General features: G+C 34.0%; 1 protein-coding gene across 2 annotated transcripts in view; it reads right to left on the minus strand.

Moving 5' to 3' along the window:
* LOC115213502 (unconventional myosin-Ic) overlaps positions 1 to 19147 on the minus strand; it is a 188687-nt gene that overhangs the window by 16956 nt on the left and 152584 nt on the right. Inside the window, exons 25-29 of one of the 2 annotated variants that reach the window (XM_029782508.2) lie at positions 16096 to 16189; positions 14226 to 14296; positions 8522 to 8663; positions 6244 to 6314; positions 2824 to 2859 (exon numbers count right to left, since the gene is read on the minus strand). In XM_029782508.2, the coding sequence (XP_029638368.1) occupies positions 2824 to 2859; positions 6244 to 6314; positions 8522 to 8663; positions 14226 to 14296; positions 16096 to 16189 (414 nt within the window). The remainder of the gene's footprint in view (positions 1 to 2823; positions 2860 to 6243; positions 6315 to 8521; positions 8664 to 14225; positions 14297 to 16095; positions 16190 to 19147) is intronic. The other variant, XM_029782509.2, reaches the window with a different exon arrangement.

Here is a 19147-nt window from a genome sequence, read left to right on the forward strand (position 1 = left end):
TGCCATTCCCCTATTGAAAGAATGATAAAGAGAGAAGGAGAGTGGTAGAGAGAGAGAGAGAGAGACAGAGAAACAGACAGAACTACTTCTTTTCTAATTTTTGTCTTTTTACAGGTTTCTTGATCGGTAAATAGTGTCATACAGATCTAGCAATAAAAATAGGTATGGTTTTGTTGTTGTTCACTTTGTAGTTTCTGAATATAAGGTGGGCGTACAAGTAAACAGATCATATATATATATATATATAGACGTGCACAAAAAATAAATTAATTTGAAGCTTGGTGAAGAGAAAGAGTTGTTGTTAATATTTCGAGCATAGCTCTTTGTTGGAAACAGGAAAGTCCAAAGGGAAGAAGGAAAAATAAGGAAGAATCGCCAACAGTCCACATACACGCACACACACAGACATGGTGTTCCCCAAAAATGTGTATGCACTTTAATGGCCGATAACTCAATTCTTATTTCTTTTTAGTTTTAACCCATAAAAAATAATCCTTTCTTCTATAGGCACAAGGCTTGAAATTTTAGGGGAGTAGTTAAGTCAATTACAGTGACTCCAGTACTTAATTTATCAACCCCGAAAGGATAAAAGGCAAAGTCAACCATAGCTGAATTTGAACTCAGAATGTAGTGATGGGCAAAATACCACTAAGCATTTTGTCCTGAATGCTAATGATTCTGCCAGCTCAAAGGGAGCCAGACTAAACTTTGATCAAAGGAAATTTATCTTAAAGTACCGTAAATCCTCAAGTATAGTCTGCCCTTCGGTATAATACACAGGGGATTTTTAGGGGGCTGTACCTATGAAAAACCTAAACCTTGTGTATAATACGCATCCCTTCTCTAACTTGAGTCAAGGAGGTCTATATAACGTCCTTGGTTTGTAAAAATGTATACGGTAACATACTTTATTATTATTGTATATATAACATAATGCAAACGTGTAGCATTTTTGTGCATTTTCTTTGCAGAAAATAAAAAAAATAACAGTAATAACATTTTATAAATGTTGCTTACTGCAAGTTATGGATGATTCTTTTATGACTTCATTGCTTTCAGGCTTAGCTTAAGGTATTTTCGCGCCTGACGTCACAAAATGCGTCTGAATAAACATTGCTGGACAGCAAATAGAGAACTGAACATTGCTTATAAAATAATTTTCATTTTTAATCTCATGAACTAGGAGTTTTGACCTTTAAATTTTGGGAAAAAAATGTGGATTATACTCAAGGATTTATGGTATCTACTAAATTTGAAAATGTAGTCAAATTGCAAAGACAGTTTTAGAGGGAGTTTTAATGAAGATGATCTGGACTGAAGAGAGGAGTTTTGTGAATGGTACTTGGTAAGACATGTAGAAGATTCACACTTTCCAACAGAAATCCCTTCATGTTATCATCATCCAGTTACATTTAAATTAAATGGCTCAATTAACTCCAATAATTGCACCCACTAGGGACCCGAAAACCTGCATATTACAAAGAAACATCATGTTACAGTACAGTAAAGCTTATTACCAAAAGGGTTAAATTGGACCATTCACTTTTGGTGGTACTGTAACTGGTACCCTTCACTTGAACTTGCTACAACGATCCATTATGTGAAGCATTCAAGAGGACTTGAAAATGTGGAGTTTTATTTCTGGCAAGACATAATGTGTGGGCCTATCTTGTTGAGATTTTGCCAAACAGGTGGATTTGATGAAGAGGTTCAATAGCAAACTCTGCACAATCACTATATCTCACAGCACAGTACTTTTTCTATGGAGATACTTAAAAGATAAAGTTTACAGTGCAAAACCAGCAAGAGTTGATGAACTGAGGGCAGCCATTGAATAATAATGAACACAAATACCAAATGAAACATTTCTTGATATTTGCAGTTCCATTGCTTTGTATTATCAGCATTGTCTGAACCAGAACAGTCATCAGTTTGAAAACAGGTGTTCATAAAAAAAAAAATAAAATTCCACCTGTATATTCTGTTAAATTTTGAAAATGAAATGTATTTTAATGAATGGTAACTATATAATCATTCAATGGGAGTACACATTTTTGGGAACACCCAATATGTGTGTGTGTGTGTGTGTGTGTGTGTGTGTGTGTGTGTGTGTGTGTGTATGTATGTGTGTATATTTATATATAAACTGACTGTTGACATTTCAGAGAAGCCTCTCTAACTGGTAACACTTCAATTCTATTCCAAGCATGCTAAATGATACCAGATACTTGAAAAATAATCACTGCCGAGTCAGGGGTATAGATCAATGCAGCTAATGGTCACTATTATAAATTCAGATAAAGGAATTGTGCTTTCCTCAGAAACCATACAATGTATTGTAACAAAACTATTGTAAAGACTATAATGTGGTTTACGTTGTCCTCTGAACATGATTTCAAATTCAATAGAACGTACGCTCTGACAATGACTTCTTCAATGAGAAAACTTCTAGCATTGGAAAATATTTCACTGTAGCATATCATGAGAAACTGAAGCAATCTTAGAATGATTTCTTAATAAGGGTATGATGAGTGTTCTAAATTAGCAATCATATTAGGAGATATACTTACTAGAAGAATTGCGTGACCCAACAAGACAATTTTAACATTGTATAAAACATTTGAAATATATTTTACTGAAAATAGAATCATTTCTGGCTAGAAGCAAACTTTCAATAAATATTCAGAAAGAAAATAAGATAAAACATCTCTATGGAAGTAAAGTTGCAAAGAAAGTTGAATCATGCTTATTTGAAGAAATGGTCATAAGAATCATAAAGCCTGTAAAGGGAGGAAGTACTTTCATGAAGGGTATGGGTGTTACCTTATCGTAATCAGGATCATCATCCTCACCTCCAGACTGAGATAGCAAAATGAAGGGGAAAGAAATAAAATGTTAGTTCAATGAAATGTCATGTGAATGGGAAGAAAGTGCAATAATAATAATAATGATAATAATCCTTTCTATGATAGGTGCAAGGCCTGAAATTTTGAGGGAAGGGTTAAGTTGATTACACTGACCCCAGTACTCCACTGGTACTTAATTTTATTGACCCTGAAAGGATGAAAGGCAAAGTCGACCTTGGTAGAATTTGAACTCAGAATATAAAGTTGGATGAAATGCTGCTAAGCACTTTGTCCAGCATGCAAATAATTCTACCATCTCCCTACCTTAATAATAATAATAATAATAAAAATAATAATAATTATAATAATTCTTTCTACAACAGGTACAAAATCTGAAATTTTGTGGGAGGAGGCTAGTCGATTACATCGATCTCAGTGCTCTACTGGTACTTATTTTATCAACCCCAAAAGGTTGAAAGGCAAAGTTGACCTTATTGCGATTTGAACGTAGAATGTAAAGCCAGAAATGCTGCTAAGTATTTTGTCAGATATTATTAAAGCTCACAGCCATAATAATAATAATCCTTTAAACTCCAGTTCTCAGCTGATACTTAGTTTATTGACCCAGAAAGGATGAAAAGCATTGTTGACCTTGGCAGAATTCAAACTCAAAAGGCAAAAATGACCAAAAATGCCACTAAGCATTTTTTCAATTCAATTTTTATTGGCTTAAAAAGGAAAAGCAAGGCCATGTAGGGGGACAGAGAGTTATGTACAGGGAGGGTGGTCATACAAAGAGTTCAGGCCATTTCTGGTCAAGAAAGACTTGGAACCGAGTGGTCGTCGGCATCTTATTCCACAGATCCGCAACCCGGATGGAGAAAGTCCCTCTCCTTCGATTGAGATGAAATCGTCGCTTTTCGGAGTGACCCCGCAGCCCATGCTCTGGAGCAGGAGTGAAGAACAGCTCTTTCGAGAGGTTACACTTTCCAGTTATGATGTTGTGAGCGACAGTGAGATCACCACGGCGTCGTTGAGAGAATAATGGTTGAGCATCTTCAGCCTTTCTTCATAAGACAAATGCTTGAGACCAAGAACCATGCGGGTAGCCAGCTTCTGGACTCTTTCGAGATGATGTATGTCTTTGTATGTATTTTGTGTAGTCTTCTAATGATTCTGCCAGCTTGCCACCTCTATGATGATGATAATAGTAATAATAATAATAATAATAATGATAATAATGATAATAATAATAATAATAAATGAATGTAGGCTTTTTAAGGAAATTGTAATATGATGTATTCTAAAGTTGTAATGTATTGTGTTAGTAACCAATTGAGCAATGACAATTATATCACCAGTAATTTATACTGTGTAATACTTCGTTTTGTTTTGCAAAGTATTATGTAGTATAAATTAACCTAGAAACAGATAACAGCTATGAAGAAAACAAAACACTCAGACAATACAGTTTTTTAATCAAGCAATTACTTATGAAAATTATACTTTCATGGTTCAAAATTAAATGAGATGATGGAAATTAGCAATTTTGAAGAATAGGTGATAAATGTTGAAGAGCCATGGGTAGATTCAATCACATATATTTTTGTGATACTAGAGTGCAAACATGCCTAAGATAATTGGCTAATAAAAACAATTACAATTATTTAAAGAAATAACAAAAGATTGTATCCGCAAGATATAAAATACTATCAAGTTTCCAATGAAATTCTATATATCTTTTTGTAATTTCTTAACTACCATAAAATGTTTACATTCTCAGATAAGTAAAATTATTTCAGCTGTTAGAAGCATGAATCAATGTCAAAATATTGTAAGTAAACTAAATTTGCTAGAATGTCATTTTTAATATCAACCTGTTTTCTTGGCTCTATGATATAAAATTTCTATTTTAAAGTGATCTAATTTAAAATCTTCTGTCAAAAATTTCATGTTAATTCATGTTCTAAACCAGTTTAATTATTAAAATGTTATTTTACTAAATTCTTCATTATTTTCACAATTAGTTGAAACAAAAGCTATAATTAAGAGTTAAACTGGTTACAATATTTTTCTTTCATTTCTTCATTATTATGCAGGAGGAAATTAAAAAGGTTTTCAAATATGGTCAAATAAAGCTTTATTAAAACTATAGTATATAATATATTGAATCAACCCAGAATATTAGAATTTATTTTGAGTCATGGGGGGAACCCCAATTTAATCACAACAGGAATTAAACTAAGAATATAAAAGCATTTAGTCTGGTACTCTAATATTTCTGTTTACTAGTTACACAAATATTTTGGTATAGCATAAAGTGGAAAATTAAGAAAGCTTTCCATTTTAAAATTCAACTTATGAAAAAAATGCTTCCTATTAAGATAAGATAATAGTCTCTTAAACATATCACAAACAAATTGAAAGTTTTATTCTTAACAGTGCAAACTATATCTAAGTTGACATTATTCATGAAAACTGGGAAATGTTTGAATTTCCACATTTCTATCGTCCTTAATTGAACACTGTTAATATATATAGTGTAATTATCAACAACACCTAAACACAAAAGAAAGCAAAAAAAAAAAAAATTATAAGAATAAAGAAAAACCTACTTCAATCAACACCAGCTGGTTATTATAGAAATTAAAAAGACCAATGCCAACATAATCATAAATGTATTAATAAGTTCATTTACTATGAGGAATGAGTGTAGAAGATAACATTTCAGGTTGTTGTCTTTCATATGAGTGAAATAAGAATAAAAAAAAAGTGTTGCTAATTGCCTCCATCACCAATCTTTATATTGCTCCTTTCCTTATGCACAGATGAATCGTAAAACCCAAAATATTAGATTCTACACTCATTGCAGCAATGAGGTTATATCCAACTCTCTTATAGACTAATTGTGTCCAATGTAAACCATTGCTACTTTCCTCAAATTTTACATTTATCTCACGAATATAATAAACAACTTCTAATTTAGAAATTATCCATTTAAATTATTGGCTATTTTATTTTCAGAAAAATAAAAAGTTGCTATGCAATTTAAGAAATGTTTATAATTTTATTTTAATATGGTGTCAATTAATAGTGTTCACTACAAAGAGTTGCTAATAATTCTATAGCTAAGTAAGAGAAAATATAACACTGTCTGGTATAGAGATGTATATAGATTAATTTCACAAAATGGGTTGTAGTACTTTCACATCCTAAAGTGTGGCAATGTACATTCTTGCTTATGGTCGTTATCAAAATAATTAATGCAGTATTAGTAGTTAAAATATAATTAGATAAATCTTTTTTAAGTCATGCAATTTCTTACTATCATTTTTAAGTATTAGTCACGTTATTAAAAATTGCATAACAGATGCTTTTAAACAACAAGCTCACTCACCTTGGTCCCATTTTCCTCAGTTGTTACTATAGCAACAAAGATACCATCTGTCAAAGGGCTGGTCATTACACCTATATACAAAAGCACAGAATAGTATATATACTCTGACATGTTCTTATTGGAATTAGGCAAATAATTGGTCTTATAGGAAATCAGCATAAAAAACACAAACAAAAATAAAACAAGACTTTATTATTAATTCATTCATAACGAACAGTGAAAAGCTTCCATAAAAGGGAATGAGATGTTTTCATATAGCTGTTTTGGCCTGCCTTTTTGGCACCAATGATTTAATGCTGACTTATTTAACATCAGACATTTTAATATTTCATTTGCTCTCTCTCTCTCTCTCCCTTTACATGTGTGAGGAGAAGAAAAGTGCTTATGTCAATAGATTTCAATTAATAAATTGAAATGTCTTCCTCCCTCTCTCACTCTTTCTTTCTCTATCTGTATGTGTATATTTCAGTACACACACATATGTGTGTGTGTGTATGTGTGTTTGTCACCAGTGTCAAAAAGTACTGTCACCAAACAGTTTCAATGTCCAGTAAGCTGTGCCAAACTCAATGAGTCCAAACAGCTGAGCCTCCATCATTTCATTCCATCCAAAATATTGGAATATATGATTTATTTAGCTTGGTGTATCATAGTACAAAAATGAAAACTGGGCTGCACATGTCTCATGTTCCAGATCAAGATAACAAAGTACTTATTTGCACAATGATCTTACAATTTGTATGAGTGAAATGCTCCTGAGAAAAGTACTTAAACTTTCAGCACTCTGGAGTCAGTCAATGCATATTAAGCATTTTGGCAATGCCAGTTGTTGGAAAACTGCCTTTTTGATGGTAGTACAATACTCTGTCAAATGACAAAGAGGCATTTAATCAGTTAGTTTTGAGGTACTGAATAAGGGATATCTAATACTTAGTTTAGCAATATAACTGAAGTGATAGCAGATGGTGCTGTAGTAAATAACTCTGATGCCAATGTAAATCCACAGATTTGCAGTTTAATTTCATTAATGGTTGAGTTTGCTCTCAGATCATTTATGTCAACACAACCAAATTCAGCAGTTTCTTGTGAAACTCTGGATGTTTTCACAAGTTCTAGAAGATATTAGTTTGGATCTACTGCTGAATATAGAGGGACTAGTAACTAAATTGTAAAATAAAATCAGAGAAAGATCCTGGTAATGACAGCAAGATTATAGAAGTCTAAAAAGCATTATGGGAGCGAATTATACTACAGACCTCTCTAATTCTTCAGAGAATGGGGCAATGTGGTAACTTACTCCCGCAATTCAAGAATGCATAGATAGTTACCATTTATAAGAGCAACTGACAGGACTGTGGAAACTACTAAGGAATTTACCCACACTCAATTGTAGGAAAAATTCTATCAAAACTACTGCTTAAAAGATTGTAAATGATATCTGAACAAATTCCTTGTTAAATATAATGTGAACTTCATGTATCTTGGAGCACCAATGTTCCTAAATGCACTTTCCAACACATTAAATAAAAGTATATCTTGAAGATCAGGGAGTCTCTCAAGGTTGAGCCTCCATTTCTCTGAATTGAAGATGATGAAGGGTCGAGACTCTGATACGACAGACATGTGGTTAGAATGTTGCAGGAAAGGATTGCAAGAAAAATTCTTCAAGCCATGCCAACTGGCAGGAGACCTAGGAGTACTGTGAGTGAGATGGTTGGATAATATCCATTGCCTCAGTTGGTCATGCTTGGGAATCCAGCAGGAAAGCATAATGAGGACTGATCCTGATAGTGCCCTATGGAGGAGATGCCTCTGAGAACTCTAACCCTCAAAACCCTTCTGGGAAAAGCGAGTGGCAAAAATGGAAGGATAGATAGTTCCATACGTGATGAAAGAACAGGATATCCAAGTATGTCAGAGGATAAAATGAATACAGTACATCAAATCACTAATAAAAGTTCATATGTTTTTCTTCATGTACCAGCACAAAGACTCATTTTCTTAAGGACATCTGTGCACAAAATCCTGAAGGTTATTTTGCATAAAAAAGAGCTACCATTTGCAGGCTTTACACAATTCAGTAGATAACTAACACCATATGCTCCTTTGTATTCACTGTAAGGGGTTTTAAAAGAAAAGCATAAAGTGAGTAATTTTTATTAAAATAAGTACTTGACTTTATATCCACCCAGTATCTGGAAAAGGAAATTCTCTTTTGCAACCAAATGACACTTCAAAAAGAAGAACAAGAGCATAATGACTGAAGAAACATACTTACGTTTTAGTTGCATGAAAGTTATTTTATCCTTCACTTTGAAATCTTTTTCATTCAAAACATAGAGAGCTTGGTTTGTAACAATGAGGATACGGTTTCGAGGCTTGTAACCATGACGATCATACTTGGTAACAGCAGTTGCATACTACAAGAGAATTGTCTTGCTAAAGTTATTCTGCATAGATTTAGGAATAAGAATGTAATTGCACACATAGAAATAAATATACACACACCTGAATGTGTGTGTGTACAAAGTGTCCATAAATTACCATTACAATTTGAAGTGTATGAGTGTGGAAGTAGTAAAGATAATTTATAGACACCATGTGTGTGTGTGTGTGTGTGTGTGTATGTGTGTGTGTGTGTGTGTGTGTGTGTGTGTGTATGTATGTACACTGCATAAACTGGTGTATAATATGACTGAGTGTATAAGACAACCCCAAGTTTTTGTGGAAAATAGCTTGAGTGCTGAAGGCGCAAGGTTTTTGTTTATGGGTGAGCTGAAGCTTCCCCAGCAACCCCTGAAATCTCTATTTTTCTTGTATTTCAATAGCATTTTAAGAATGTTTCAATCAGTAAACTTTATATGCAACAATTCTGCAGTCTGGTTGCTTAAAATTTATTCAGTTCTTTTTAAAAAGTAGTCAAATATTGTAAATTACCTACAATAGTACACATCAAATGTACCTGGCTGTGGTATAAACACTACCCTAGTGATGTCACTTAGACATCACTTATTTTACAGGAACTAACATGGTGTCAAGTATACCATAACAACACCATCTACTTCAAATGGATTTACAAGTTCACTTACAGTATGTATTATATTGTAATATATTAGAAATGTTGTTACAAAGTACACTGCTAGTATTTTCTTTAATTTGTAAATTTTGTCTTGCTTCATGAGACCATTGGTCTTGAAACAGTGTATCCATTTTGATGCTGCTCATGGACCATGTCTGTTACATGCTTATATAGAATTGGTCGGTCTGCAGTGCCTCCTCTCATTGCACATTTTGTCCTGGGTTCACTCCTTAATAGGTCTTCTTTTAATCTCCAAATTCTTACCATCTTCTCGGTTACACTGTATTCTCTCGCAGTAGCACAATTGTGGGACTTGGTGTTTGCTACCACTTTCAGCTTAAAACCTACTTCATATTTCTTTCGTTTATCATTTGGAGCCATGAGGGAGGTTTTACAGTCGCTGGAAATTAATGTTCACCCAGTGAGAGTACTACTGCTTATGAAAGAGTGACAACTTGAGCCTTTTCAAGAAACCCTGTCAGTAAAAATTTAAAAGTAAGGTTTATTGTGATTGGTCTGACTGACACAAACTGGCCAGTCACAGAAGGTACTGCTATATGCTGCTAATCTGCCATATCAAGTAGGTTAGTTACTGTAAACTATGCTTGTTCTGAAAGCCCTCAGCTGGCTGGGTGCTGTATGAGAGAGCACTCTAAGGAAGCAGTGTAAACAGAACGGATCTGGGACATGGCTGAATGGGCTGATTGTTTACATTTTCTGTCTGCCAGCTGTTGTAAATGGTGACTGGTGTCTGTCCGCTAAGATTGCTGTGCTGTTATTTTGATATGATTTTAATATTAATCCAGCTTCTCAAACATATGTGTAAGTATCAGTAGAAAATACTGAGTTGTAGAACCATAAGATCTATGTGAATGTTTCACAGTGTTCTTCATCGATTTGTCTGAGTATCAGTAGAAAATACTGTGGTGTAGCACCATAGGACCTATGCAACTGCTTTACATTGTTTTCCATTGCCATTGGTGCTACTCTAAACCACAGGAAGTTATAGTTCAGATTTTATATGGAGTATATAAAATGACCCCTAGTTTTGGGTTGATTTTTTTTGAAGTTCAAATTCAGTCCTGTAAGCCAGTGTGTGTGCGTGTATATATATATATATAAGTATATGGACTGTAGCCATAGTAACAAAGTTAAAGCACATAGAGTGAAGCCGTTTGTCAAAGACTGAACTTGAATTCTGCTGTGCTTGCGCACTAAGGTTTAACATTCTAGCTCACTTCTGCTATTTACAACAGTGCTTAGAAAGAAGGTGTATAGCATATGGTCATTGCATTGACCATGACAAAGAAAGTTGTCATGGCAGTACCTGCTCAGAGGCCTGTGCAAAGTTGAAGAAAGTGTATGAACTGCAGATGTTTCCAAGATGGCCAAATAAATGTCAATATTGATGAATGTTCTGGGAGATCTGCAACCAGCAGAACTGAGAAAAACATCATAGACGTGTGCGAGGAGAAATCATCGAATTACCATCTGTGAGTTATCAGAGGATGTGCAGATTAGTTGTGGTTCAGTCCATTATCATTGAAGATTTGGGTATGAGACATGTGTCTGTCAAGTTTGTGCCAAAACTGCTTTCAACTGACCAAAAGGTCACTCAGGTTTCAGTTGCACAAGATGAAAACTTTTTGAAAACTTTGCTTAGGCTTGTGAGCAGGTATCGCCAAGCTTTTGGCAAATTTTGATGCAGATCCTCTGCTCAACTTTCTCTGTTATGGTCAATGTGACAATTACACACTACACACCTTTCTTCCAAGCACTGCTGTAAACAGCAGAAATGAGCTAGAATGTTAAAACTTAGGTCAATCTTTGCCAAGTGGTTTCACTCAGTGTAGTTTAACTTCATTATTATAGCAACAGTCCGGATACTCATTGATCAGACTAGGTATATATATATATATATATATATATATATATATTTATTTATTTATTTATTTATATATATATATATATATATATATATATATGCTTGTGTGTGTGTGTGTGATTGCAGAAGGAATATTCATAGGAGTATATTGTTTATAGCAGAAGGATTTTCAGTGTTGCATGGGAAAATAAACAACTCAATTTTTGGTCAATAACTTGAATTCAAACCAGGTAATTTTGCATAAATTCATGATTTCATACACATTATTTTCTTTGTTTTATTCATAACAGAAATAAATTTTAAAAAATTATTGAAACATCTTTAAATTTTACTTGAATTTCAATCATTCATTATCAAAGAAGATACAACAGAGGTATTTCAACCATGCCAATCTAGTCAATATATATATATATATATATATATATATATATATATAGAGAGAGAGAGAGAGAGGGCATGTCAGAATATAATATTTATATACATATACATATATATATACATACACACACACACACATACATACCCACACATATATACACATACATGCACATATATGTAATAAATTGCCATGTGTGTGTGGTGTACCAAGTGAACAAAGCAATGACTTACATTTTTAATATGTTCTTGCAGATTTGAACACAAATATGTTAATTGCTGATATGCTTCATCAGAGGTGAACGATTTTTTCCACAACAAATGTGTATTCATAACACTTTTGATTCATTGCCATAAGGGGACTCTGGGACACCAGGTGTTTTGACGTTGTTGTGTCTCATCAGCCAAAGCTATTGCAAACTAATTAATCTAACAAGAATTTGTGGCTCTTGTTTATAATTTCAGCATGCTTCAACAATTAATTTATAATTGCTGAAGCATGTTGATATCTATTAACTAGTAATAAATCATCATGTGCACAGTAAAAAAAATGACTTACAGATCTGTTCTTAATCCAGTCCAATCCAATCCAATCTGTCCATCCACATGTCTGTCTGTCCATCCATCTTTCTATTCATCTATCTATCTATTTGTCTCTCTCTATACATATGTATATACATCCCAACCCATACTTGCATGGAAAGTAAATGTTAAATGATGATGATGACGATATTGTATATATCATTTAATTCATATTGAATATATATAAATTACATATCAGTTGATGTATGTGCATATATGTGTGTATAAATATGTGTATGTATCTTTCCGCAAAGGAAGGTGTTGGTATATACAGGAAAGTGGTTTACATTAACCTATACAGTGTTGGCTAAAAGTCTATTCTGCAGTACAGTGTATATATATATATATATATATATATATATATATAGAGGTGAGTTGGATACAAAAATTCAGGGTGAATACTTGATAATTGTAAGCACCTGTATATACCATTTGGTGGTGTAGGTAGTAGAGTATATTAATCAAAATAAAAACATGATGCCAAGGATTCAGTGGTACATATGTTTCGGGCCTTTATTAGACGGATTTATAACAATGCATTGTGAAGTAGTAATTGTGCACGGCTGAAGAAGGCATTATGCATTGTTATGAATCCGTCTAATAAAGGCCCGAAACATATGTACCGCTGAATCCTTGGCATCATGTTTTTATTTTGATTAATATATATATGTATATATATAATATATATATATATATATATATATATATATATATATAATGCCAACCGCTTTACAGAATGTGCCGGGTGCTTTTATGTGGCACCAGCATCGACTCTTGGAGGTCAATCCTCTCCACCAAGGTTTAACACTTGCGCTGTGGAGTGCAGGTCTTCTTGAGTTGAGCAAGGTACCAGGCATCTTGGTCTTTTGCCATCTTGCCTGAAAGGTTCAGCACCCTGAAATCATTCTTCAGTAATTCAGACCATGTCTTTCTGGATCTCCCACTTCCACATGTTCCATCTACTTTTAGAGATCAGTACTTCTGTATGGAGTTGTTGGCATCCATCCGTATTACATGACCAAACCAGCGCAGTCTTCTTTCTTGCACACAGCATCTAATTCCTCTTATACCTAACTTCTCTCTCAATACACTAGAACTCTGTCAAACATGAACACTTACATTACACATCCAGCAGAGCATACTAGCCTCATTGGTTCACATTAAAAGTAATTACAATAAATTCTTTCACAATTCCCGTTGCCAGCCCTCATCTGTTTCCAAGTAAGGTAATATTTCCTCATGATCAGAAATGTTATTCATGGAAGACTGTAAATGAAGTAGACTGCTTACAGCCATTACATAATGTCAAGGCAGGTAAACACACACACACACACATGATAAGTGACTTTCAGTTTGTGTTCACCAAGTCCATTCACAAGGACTTGGTTGGCCAGAGGGTATCATAGAGACACTCGATCAAGGTTGCTATGCTGTGAGACTGAACCTGAAACCATGTGTTTGGGATGCAAGCTTCTTACCACATGGCCATGCCTGGACTAAATATTTTTGAAGTAACTTGATGTTTAACCTGCATTGCTATAGTCTTCTATAACATACAGATTTTATACCTAATATACAGTGCTTCAAGCAAACTTCAACACTGATATTTTTTAAAATTTTGTTCCTATGGCTGGATGCCTTCCCTAACAACACTTTACAGAATGTACTGGGTGCTTTTGTGTGGCACTAGCATTAGAGAGGTGTCATATCATCAATAAGACTAAAGGGTCCTCACAACTTACACTTTGTGTCTACTGGGTATGTTTTTTGAGGCACCAGCATTAGAGAGGCAGCTATGTCCTCAACATGATTGAAAGAACAGATGAAGAATTAATATCATTACATATAATAAATATATATTAAGTAAAAGATTTCAGTTTCAAATGAGTATACATGTACAGGTGTATACATATAAATGCAATATCAATATAGTACAATGACAATAACACAACATCTATTTGGTTCTTTTCTAGAAAATATCATTATTTCAGATAAATTTGTTCTTTATTTGTTTTCTGTACTGAAAATATGATAAACAGAAGCATGATTTGGATAACTTACCACAATTTCTTCATTTTGTGCTTTTATAGTGGCATCAAAAACGGATGTTCTGAGATGTTCATGGTGTGTTGCTGAAGAAATAAATAAAATTTTGACTGTATTGTTCCATCAAAGAACCATTGCATATGCTTTCTTCTTCAGGTTAATACTAGTATTCAAATCTGAAAGCTATATTTGTTCAAATAGTCATACCTAGTTTTGCAGATAATATATCACGAAATTACTCTTTTATTCTTTTACTTCTTTCAGTCATTTGACTGCAGCCATGCTGGAGCACTGCCTTAGAGGGTTTTAGTTCAACAAATCGACCCCAGGACTTATTTTCTTTTAAGCCTAGTACTCTATTGGTCTCTTTTGCCAAACTGCCAAGTTACAGGGATGTAAACACACCAACACTGGTTGTAACACACCAACACTGGTTGTCAAATGGTGATGGAGGACAAACACAGACACACAAACACACATAGGTATATACACTGATATGACAGGCTCTTTTCAGTTTCCATCTACCAAATCCACTCATAAGGCTTTGGTCAGCCCGAGGCTATAGTTAAAGACACTTGCCTGAGGTGCTATGCAGTGAAACTGAATCTGGAACCATGTGCTTGGGAAGCAAGCTTCTTACCACACAGCCATGCCTAGTTTATATTTGTCTCGTAAATTTCCCAGTTTTATATCTATATACCATTGATATTAAGAATGTTAAAAATTTACAAAATATTTTTGTTTTGTTTATTGCCAGATAAATCTGATTAAACAGAGCAATAATCAAAAACAATCCAGCTGTGATCATCTTGTATGTTCATAAAAACAGTTTGGTTGAAATGAGGGAAATTTGGTAGCTATTTCTTGAATAATCACGTAAGGGGATCTGCATTGGTGAAGCCCATCATTATTTTGTCAGTTTTTATTTTATATGCATAGATGCCTGTAATATGATGGCTTCATTCAAATCCAGTATGAAGTAGCTATTTATCACACATCTATTAAGCATACCATAACCTTCAAGAGCTATTTGGGTCATTACTTCATGTCATGTGTCAAGCACAAATCAGCATGGTGGGCCCAACATTTTCAAAGCTATTGACTATAATCAGAAATTGCTGGCACTAGAAATAAGAAAAGTGAAATGATTCAACCAAAAATTTAAACTGAATTGTAGATTCAGCTTCCATAGGTGCTGAAGTAGCTGTGTGGTAACTAGCTTGCTTACCAACTACATGGTTCCGGGTTCAGTCCCACTGCGTGGCACCTTGGGCAAGTGTCTTCTACTATATCCTCGGGCTGACCAAAGCCTTGTGAGTGGATTTGGTAGACGGAAACTGAAAGAAGCCTGTTGTATATATATATGTATGTATGTATGTATGTATGTATGTATGTATGTATGTGTATATATATATATATATATTATATATATATATATATATATATATATGTATATATCTTTATGTATGTGTGTGTATATGTTTGTGCATGTGTGTTGGTCCCTCCCACCATTGCTTGACAACTGATGCTGGTGTATTTACGTCCCTGTAACTTAGCGGTTCAGCAAAAGAGACAGATAGAATAAGTACTAGGCTTACAAAGAATAAGTCCTGGGGTTGATTTTCTCAACTAAAAGGCAGTGCTCTAGTATGGCCACAGTCAAATGACTGAAACAAGTAAAAAAGTAAAGAGTAAAAGCGTGTCCTATATCATTCACAAAAAAAACATAAAACAAACATATGATTACTGCCAAAACATATTCATTATATGAAAGCAGTTCTCACATGAGACAAAAGCTTACATTTTAATGTGAACCAGCGTTACTTTCTATTTTACTCTTTTTATTTTATACAGAAAAAAAAAGAAGAAAAATTATAAAATTTACCTAGACGATTGGTGACGAAAGGATCTTTAATGCTAAATGGATAGGATTCCTTTTGACCTCGAAATATCCGTTCTGCAAGAACTTTTTGTTCCATCTGCAAAAATATTAGGAAAATAATTAATGATGTGATGTAACATACATTGACAACAATTACAGAATAATTTTTCATTCCATGGGGATGGGGGACAAACACAGACACAAAGACACACATAGGTACATACACATATATGACAGGCTCTTTTCAGTTTCCATCTACCAAATCTACTCACAAGGCTTTGGTCAGCCCGAGGCTATAGTAGAAGACACTTGCCCAAGGTGCCATGCAGTGGAATTGAACCTCGAACCATGTGGTTTCACTGACACTATCAGCATCATCCTTTGCCTTAGTACCCATTTGGGATCTTTTCTGTTTGAACGGCAGTTTTTAACATAATTTCTAGGTAACTAAAAAATTTTAAACTTCGTATACTGGTAGAATGTGTTTATAAAGCATCTTTTTCTCTTGGCTTTATTGAGAAAATTCTATAGTTTGTAAGATATTTGTTGTTTTTTTTCTTCAATTTCTGCAATTTCAACCAATCACTGATGTCTATTGAGGTAAAAAAACATTCTGTGCCGTATGAATATGTCCCTCGTTTAAGAAACAGATTGGGTTTATTTACATTTGTTAAAAAAAAAAACATACCCTTCCCCCACCCCTAACCCAAAAACAGATTGAAATGCAATAGATCGATACTAGGGTCATAATTATGGGTGACAATTTCATATGACACCACTAGAAAAAAACTGCCGTTCAAACCGAAAAGATCCATTTGCTAATATAGGTGTCTTAAAATACGCTCTAAGCAGTTTTCCATTGTAGTCATCCATTTTTTAAAAAGTTTAAATTATTTTGTATGCCACACATATCTAAGCTTTTTACTAATTAATCTTAATTAGACTAGTTAATATATATTTCTTTATCATTTCAATTACATGTTTTTTAAAATCGTATGTTCTCCAGTTATCATCAGGTGATATTATACACATGTGTGCACACTACTTCAGATTAGGATTACAACAGTGTGTGACACATAAAATTTATATGCTATTCTCCTGCAATGCTTGTATGTTCCAGTCTTTCATATTTAAACATATTTCAATAAACTTATATCACTGGCTAAGATTATAGTATGTTTAATAGATGTGTGATAAATAGCTATGAAGCCATCATATTACAGGCACCTATGCATATAAAATAAAAACTGAAAAAATAATGATGGGCTTCACCAATGCAGATCCCCTTATGTGATCATTCAAGAAACAGCAGTTCATTTAAACTAAGTTTTTATGGTGCTTCTTTTTCCATGATGGAAATCTTATTTGAGAATGGCATAGATTTTATATTTTTATTCCAGTTAATTTATTCCAGTCTTGACCTCTCCTCAGAACGTTCTAATGTTTTTAAATCCTTAATTTTTGGCATTATTCTGTTTCATCATTTGACAAATGTCTTATCTTTCACTTGTTGCAGACATTGGACTCGAGCACCACCTTGGAGGAATTCACTCAAACAAATCAACCTCAGTACTTATTTTTATGCCTGGTACTTACTTTATCAGATTGTTTTGCTGAATTGCTAGTTATAGGGTATGTAAACAAATGAACACCAGTTATTATATGGGATGCATGAGTATGGGGAGCAAAGATAGACACAAATATACACACATACACAAACACATATGGTGGGCTTCTGCACAGTTTCCTTCTACCAAATTCACTCACAAGGCATTATTTGGCCTGGGGGTTTTGTTGGAAACACTTGTTCGGGGTGCCATATGGTGAGACTGTTCTGAAACCACCATGTGGTTGCAAAGTAAGCTTCCACAAACATAAGTGCAGGAATGAAATTTGCTTAGGAGTGCAAACCCATTTTTTAGGAGAATGTTCAAAGTGTTTTCATTCCCCACTCCCCCAATTTTAGGGAGTGTGCTTACACTCACACCCTGTGTCCACAAATACATTAGACAGTAAAGGGCCAATTTTTATATCTATGTTTCAGTCATCTCTTTGGGAGGTTTTTGCACTGGTGAAGGCTCTGTAGAGTGTAGAGTTGATCCTGAAGTTAGGATATATTTTCTACAGATTCTTTTTGTAATTTCTCTGAAAGACACTTCTACTATATCAGAGTTACAGGGTTTTGGTTTTTGCCTACATCTCATATTTTTGAGATGCTAGAGGGCTCAAGAATTATCAAGACATTCCTTTCAGGAATGTATTCTCATTAGGTGACATTGTTTTTGTCTGTACATTGTATTTGCATCAACCTGTTATGGACACTGTATTTTTAGTATATCCAATTTTTGTTTCAATAAATGAAAATCTTGCACCTTTTTTTAAATCAAAATTTTTTTCTCCTTTTCCAGAATGAATTTTATGGAGATGTGAATATTAGTCCTTATGGTTCAATATATGGATATCATCATGTGATTGAGGAAAAATAGAAGATAAAGTCATATAATGAAGTTAAACTGTAGGTCCTAATGAGTCATATTCTTGAAGTTCTTCATATCAATATTTGCGATATGGAAGGTGGTGAGCTGACAGAATTGTTAGCATACTGGGCAAAATGCTAGCTTTACATTCTCAGTTCAAATTTTGCCAAGGTTGACCTTGCCTTTCATCCTTTTGGAGTTGATAAACTAAGTACAAATTGCATGCTGGGTTGATGTAATTGACTTATCCTCTCTCCTAAAATTGCTGGCCTTGTGCCAAAATTTGAAATCCATATTAGCGATATAGATGCAAAAAGTGAACCCATAAACAGTTTTCCGCTTGTTCATGTGTCTCCAGATGAATTTTTTTTCTGAACCCCATGACTTATAAGGTTGGAGCATAACCCAATTTCCATGGCATATAAGTGATTGAGATTACTGTACTCTTTCCTGAATAGAATGTTGGTCTGTCACAGGGTTAACTTCTCACCTTTTGCTACAACTCATTCACCACTAAGTGTACCAAAACAATGTGAGATGAAGATTTTGCTCAAGAACACAATGCACTGCTTAGTCTG

Source organism: Octopus sinensis, linkage group LG6 (assembly GCF_006345805.1).
Source record: "Octopus sinensis linkage group LG6, ASM634580v1, whole genome shotgun sequence".
NCBI classification, from domain to species: Eukaryota; Metazoa; Mollusca; class Cephalopoda; order Octopoda; family Octopodidae; genus Octopus; species Octopus sinensis.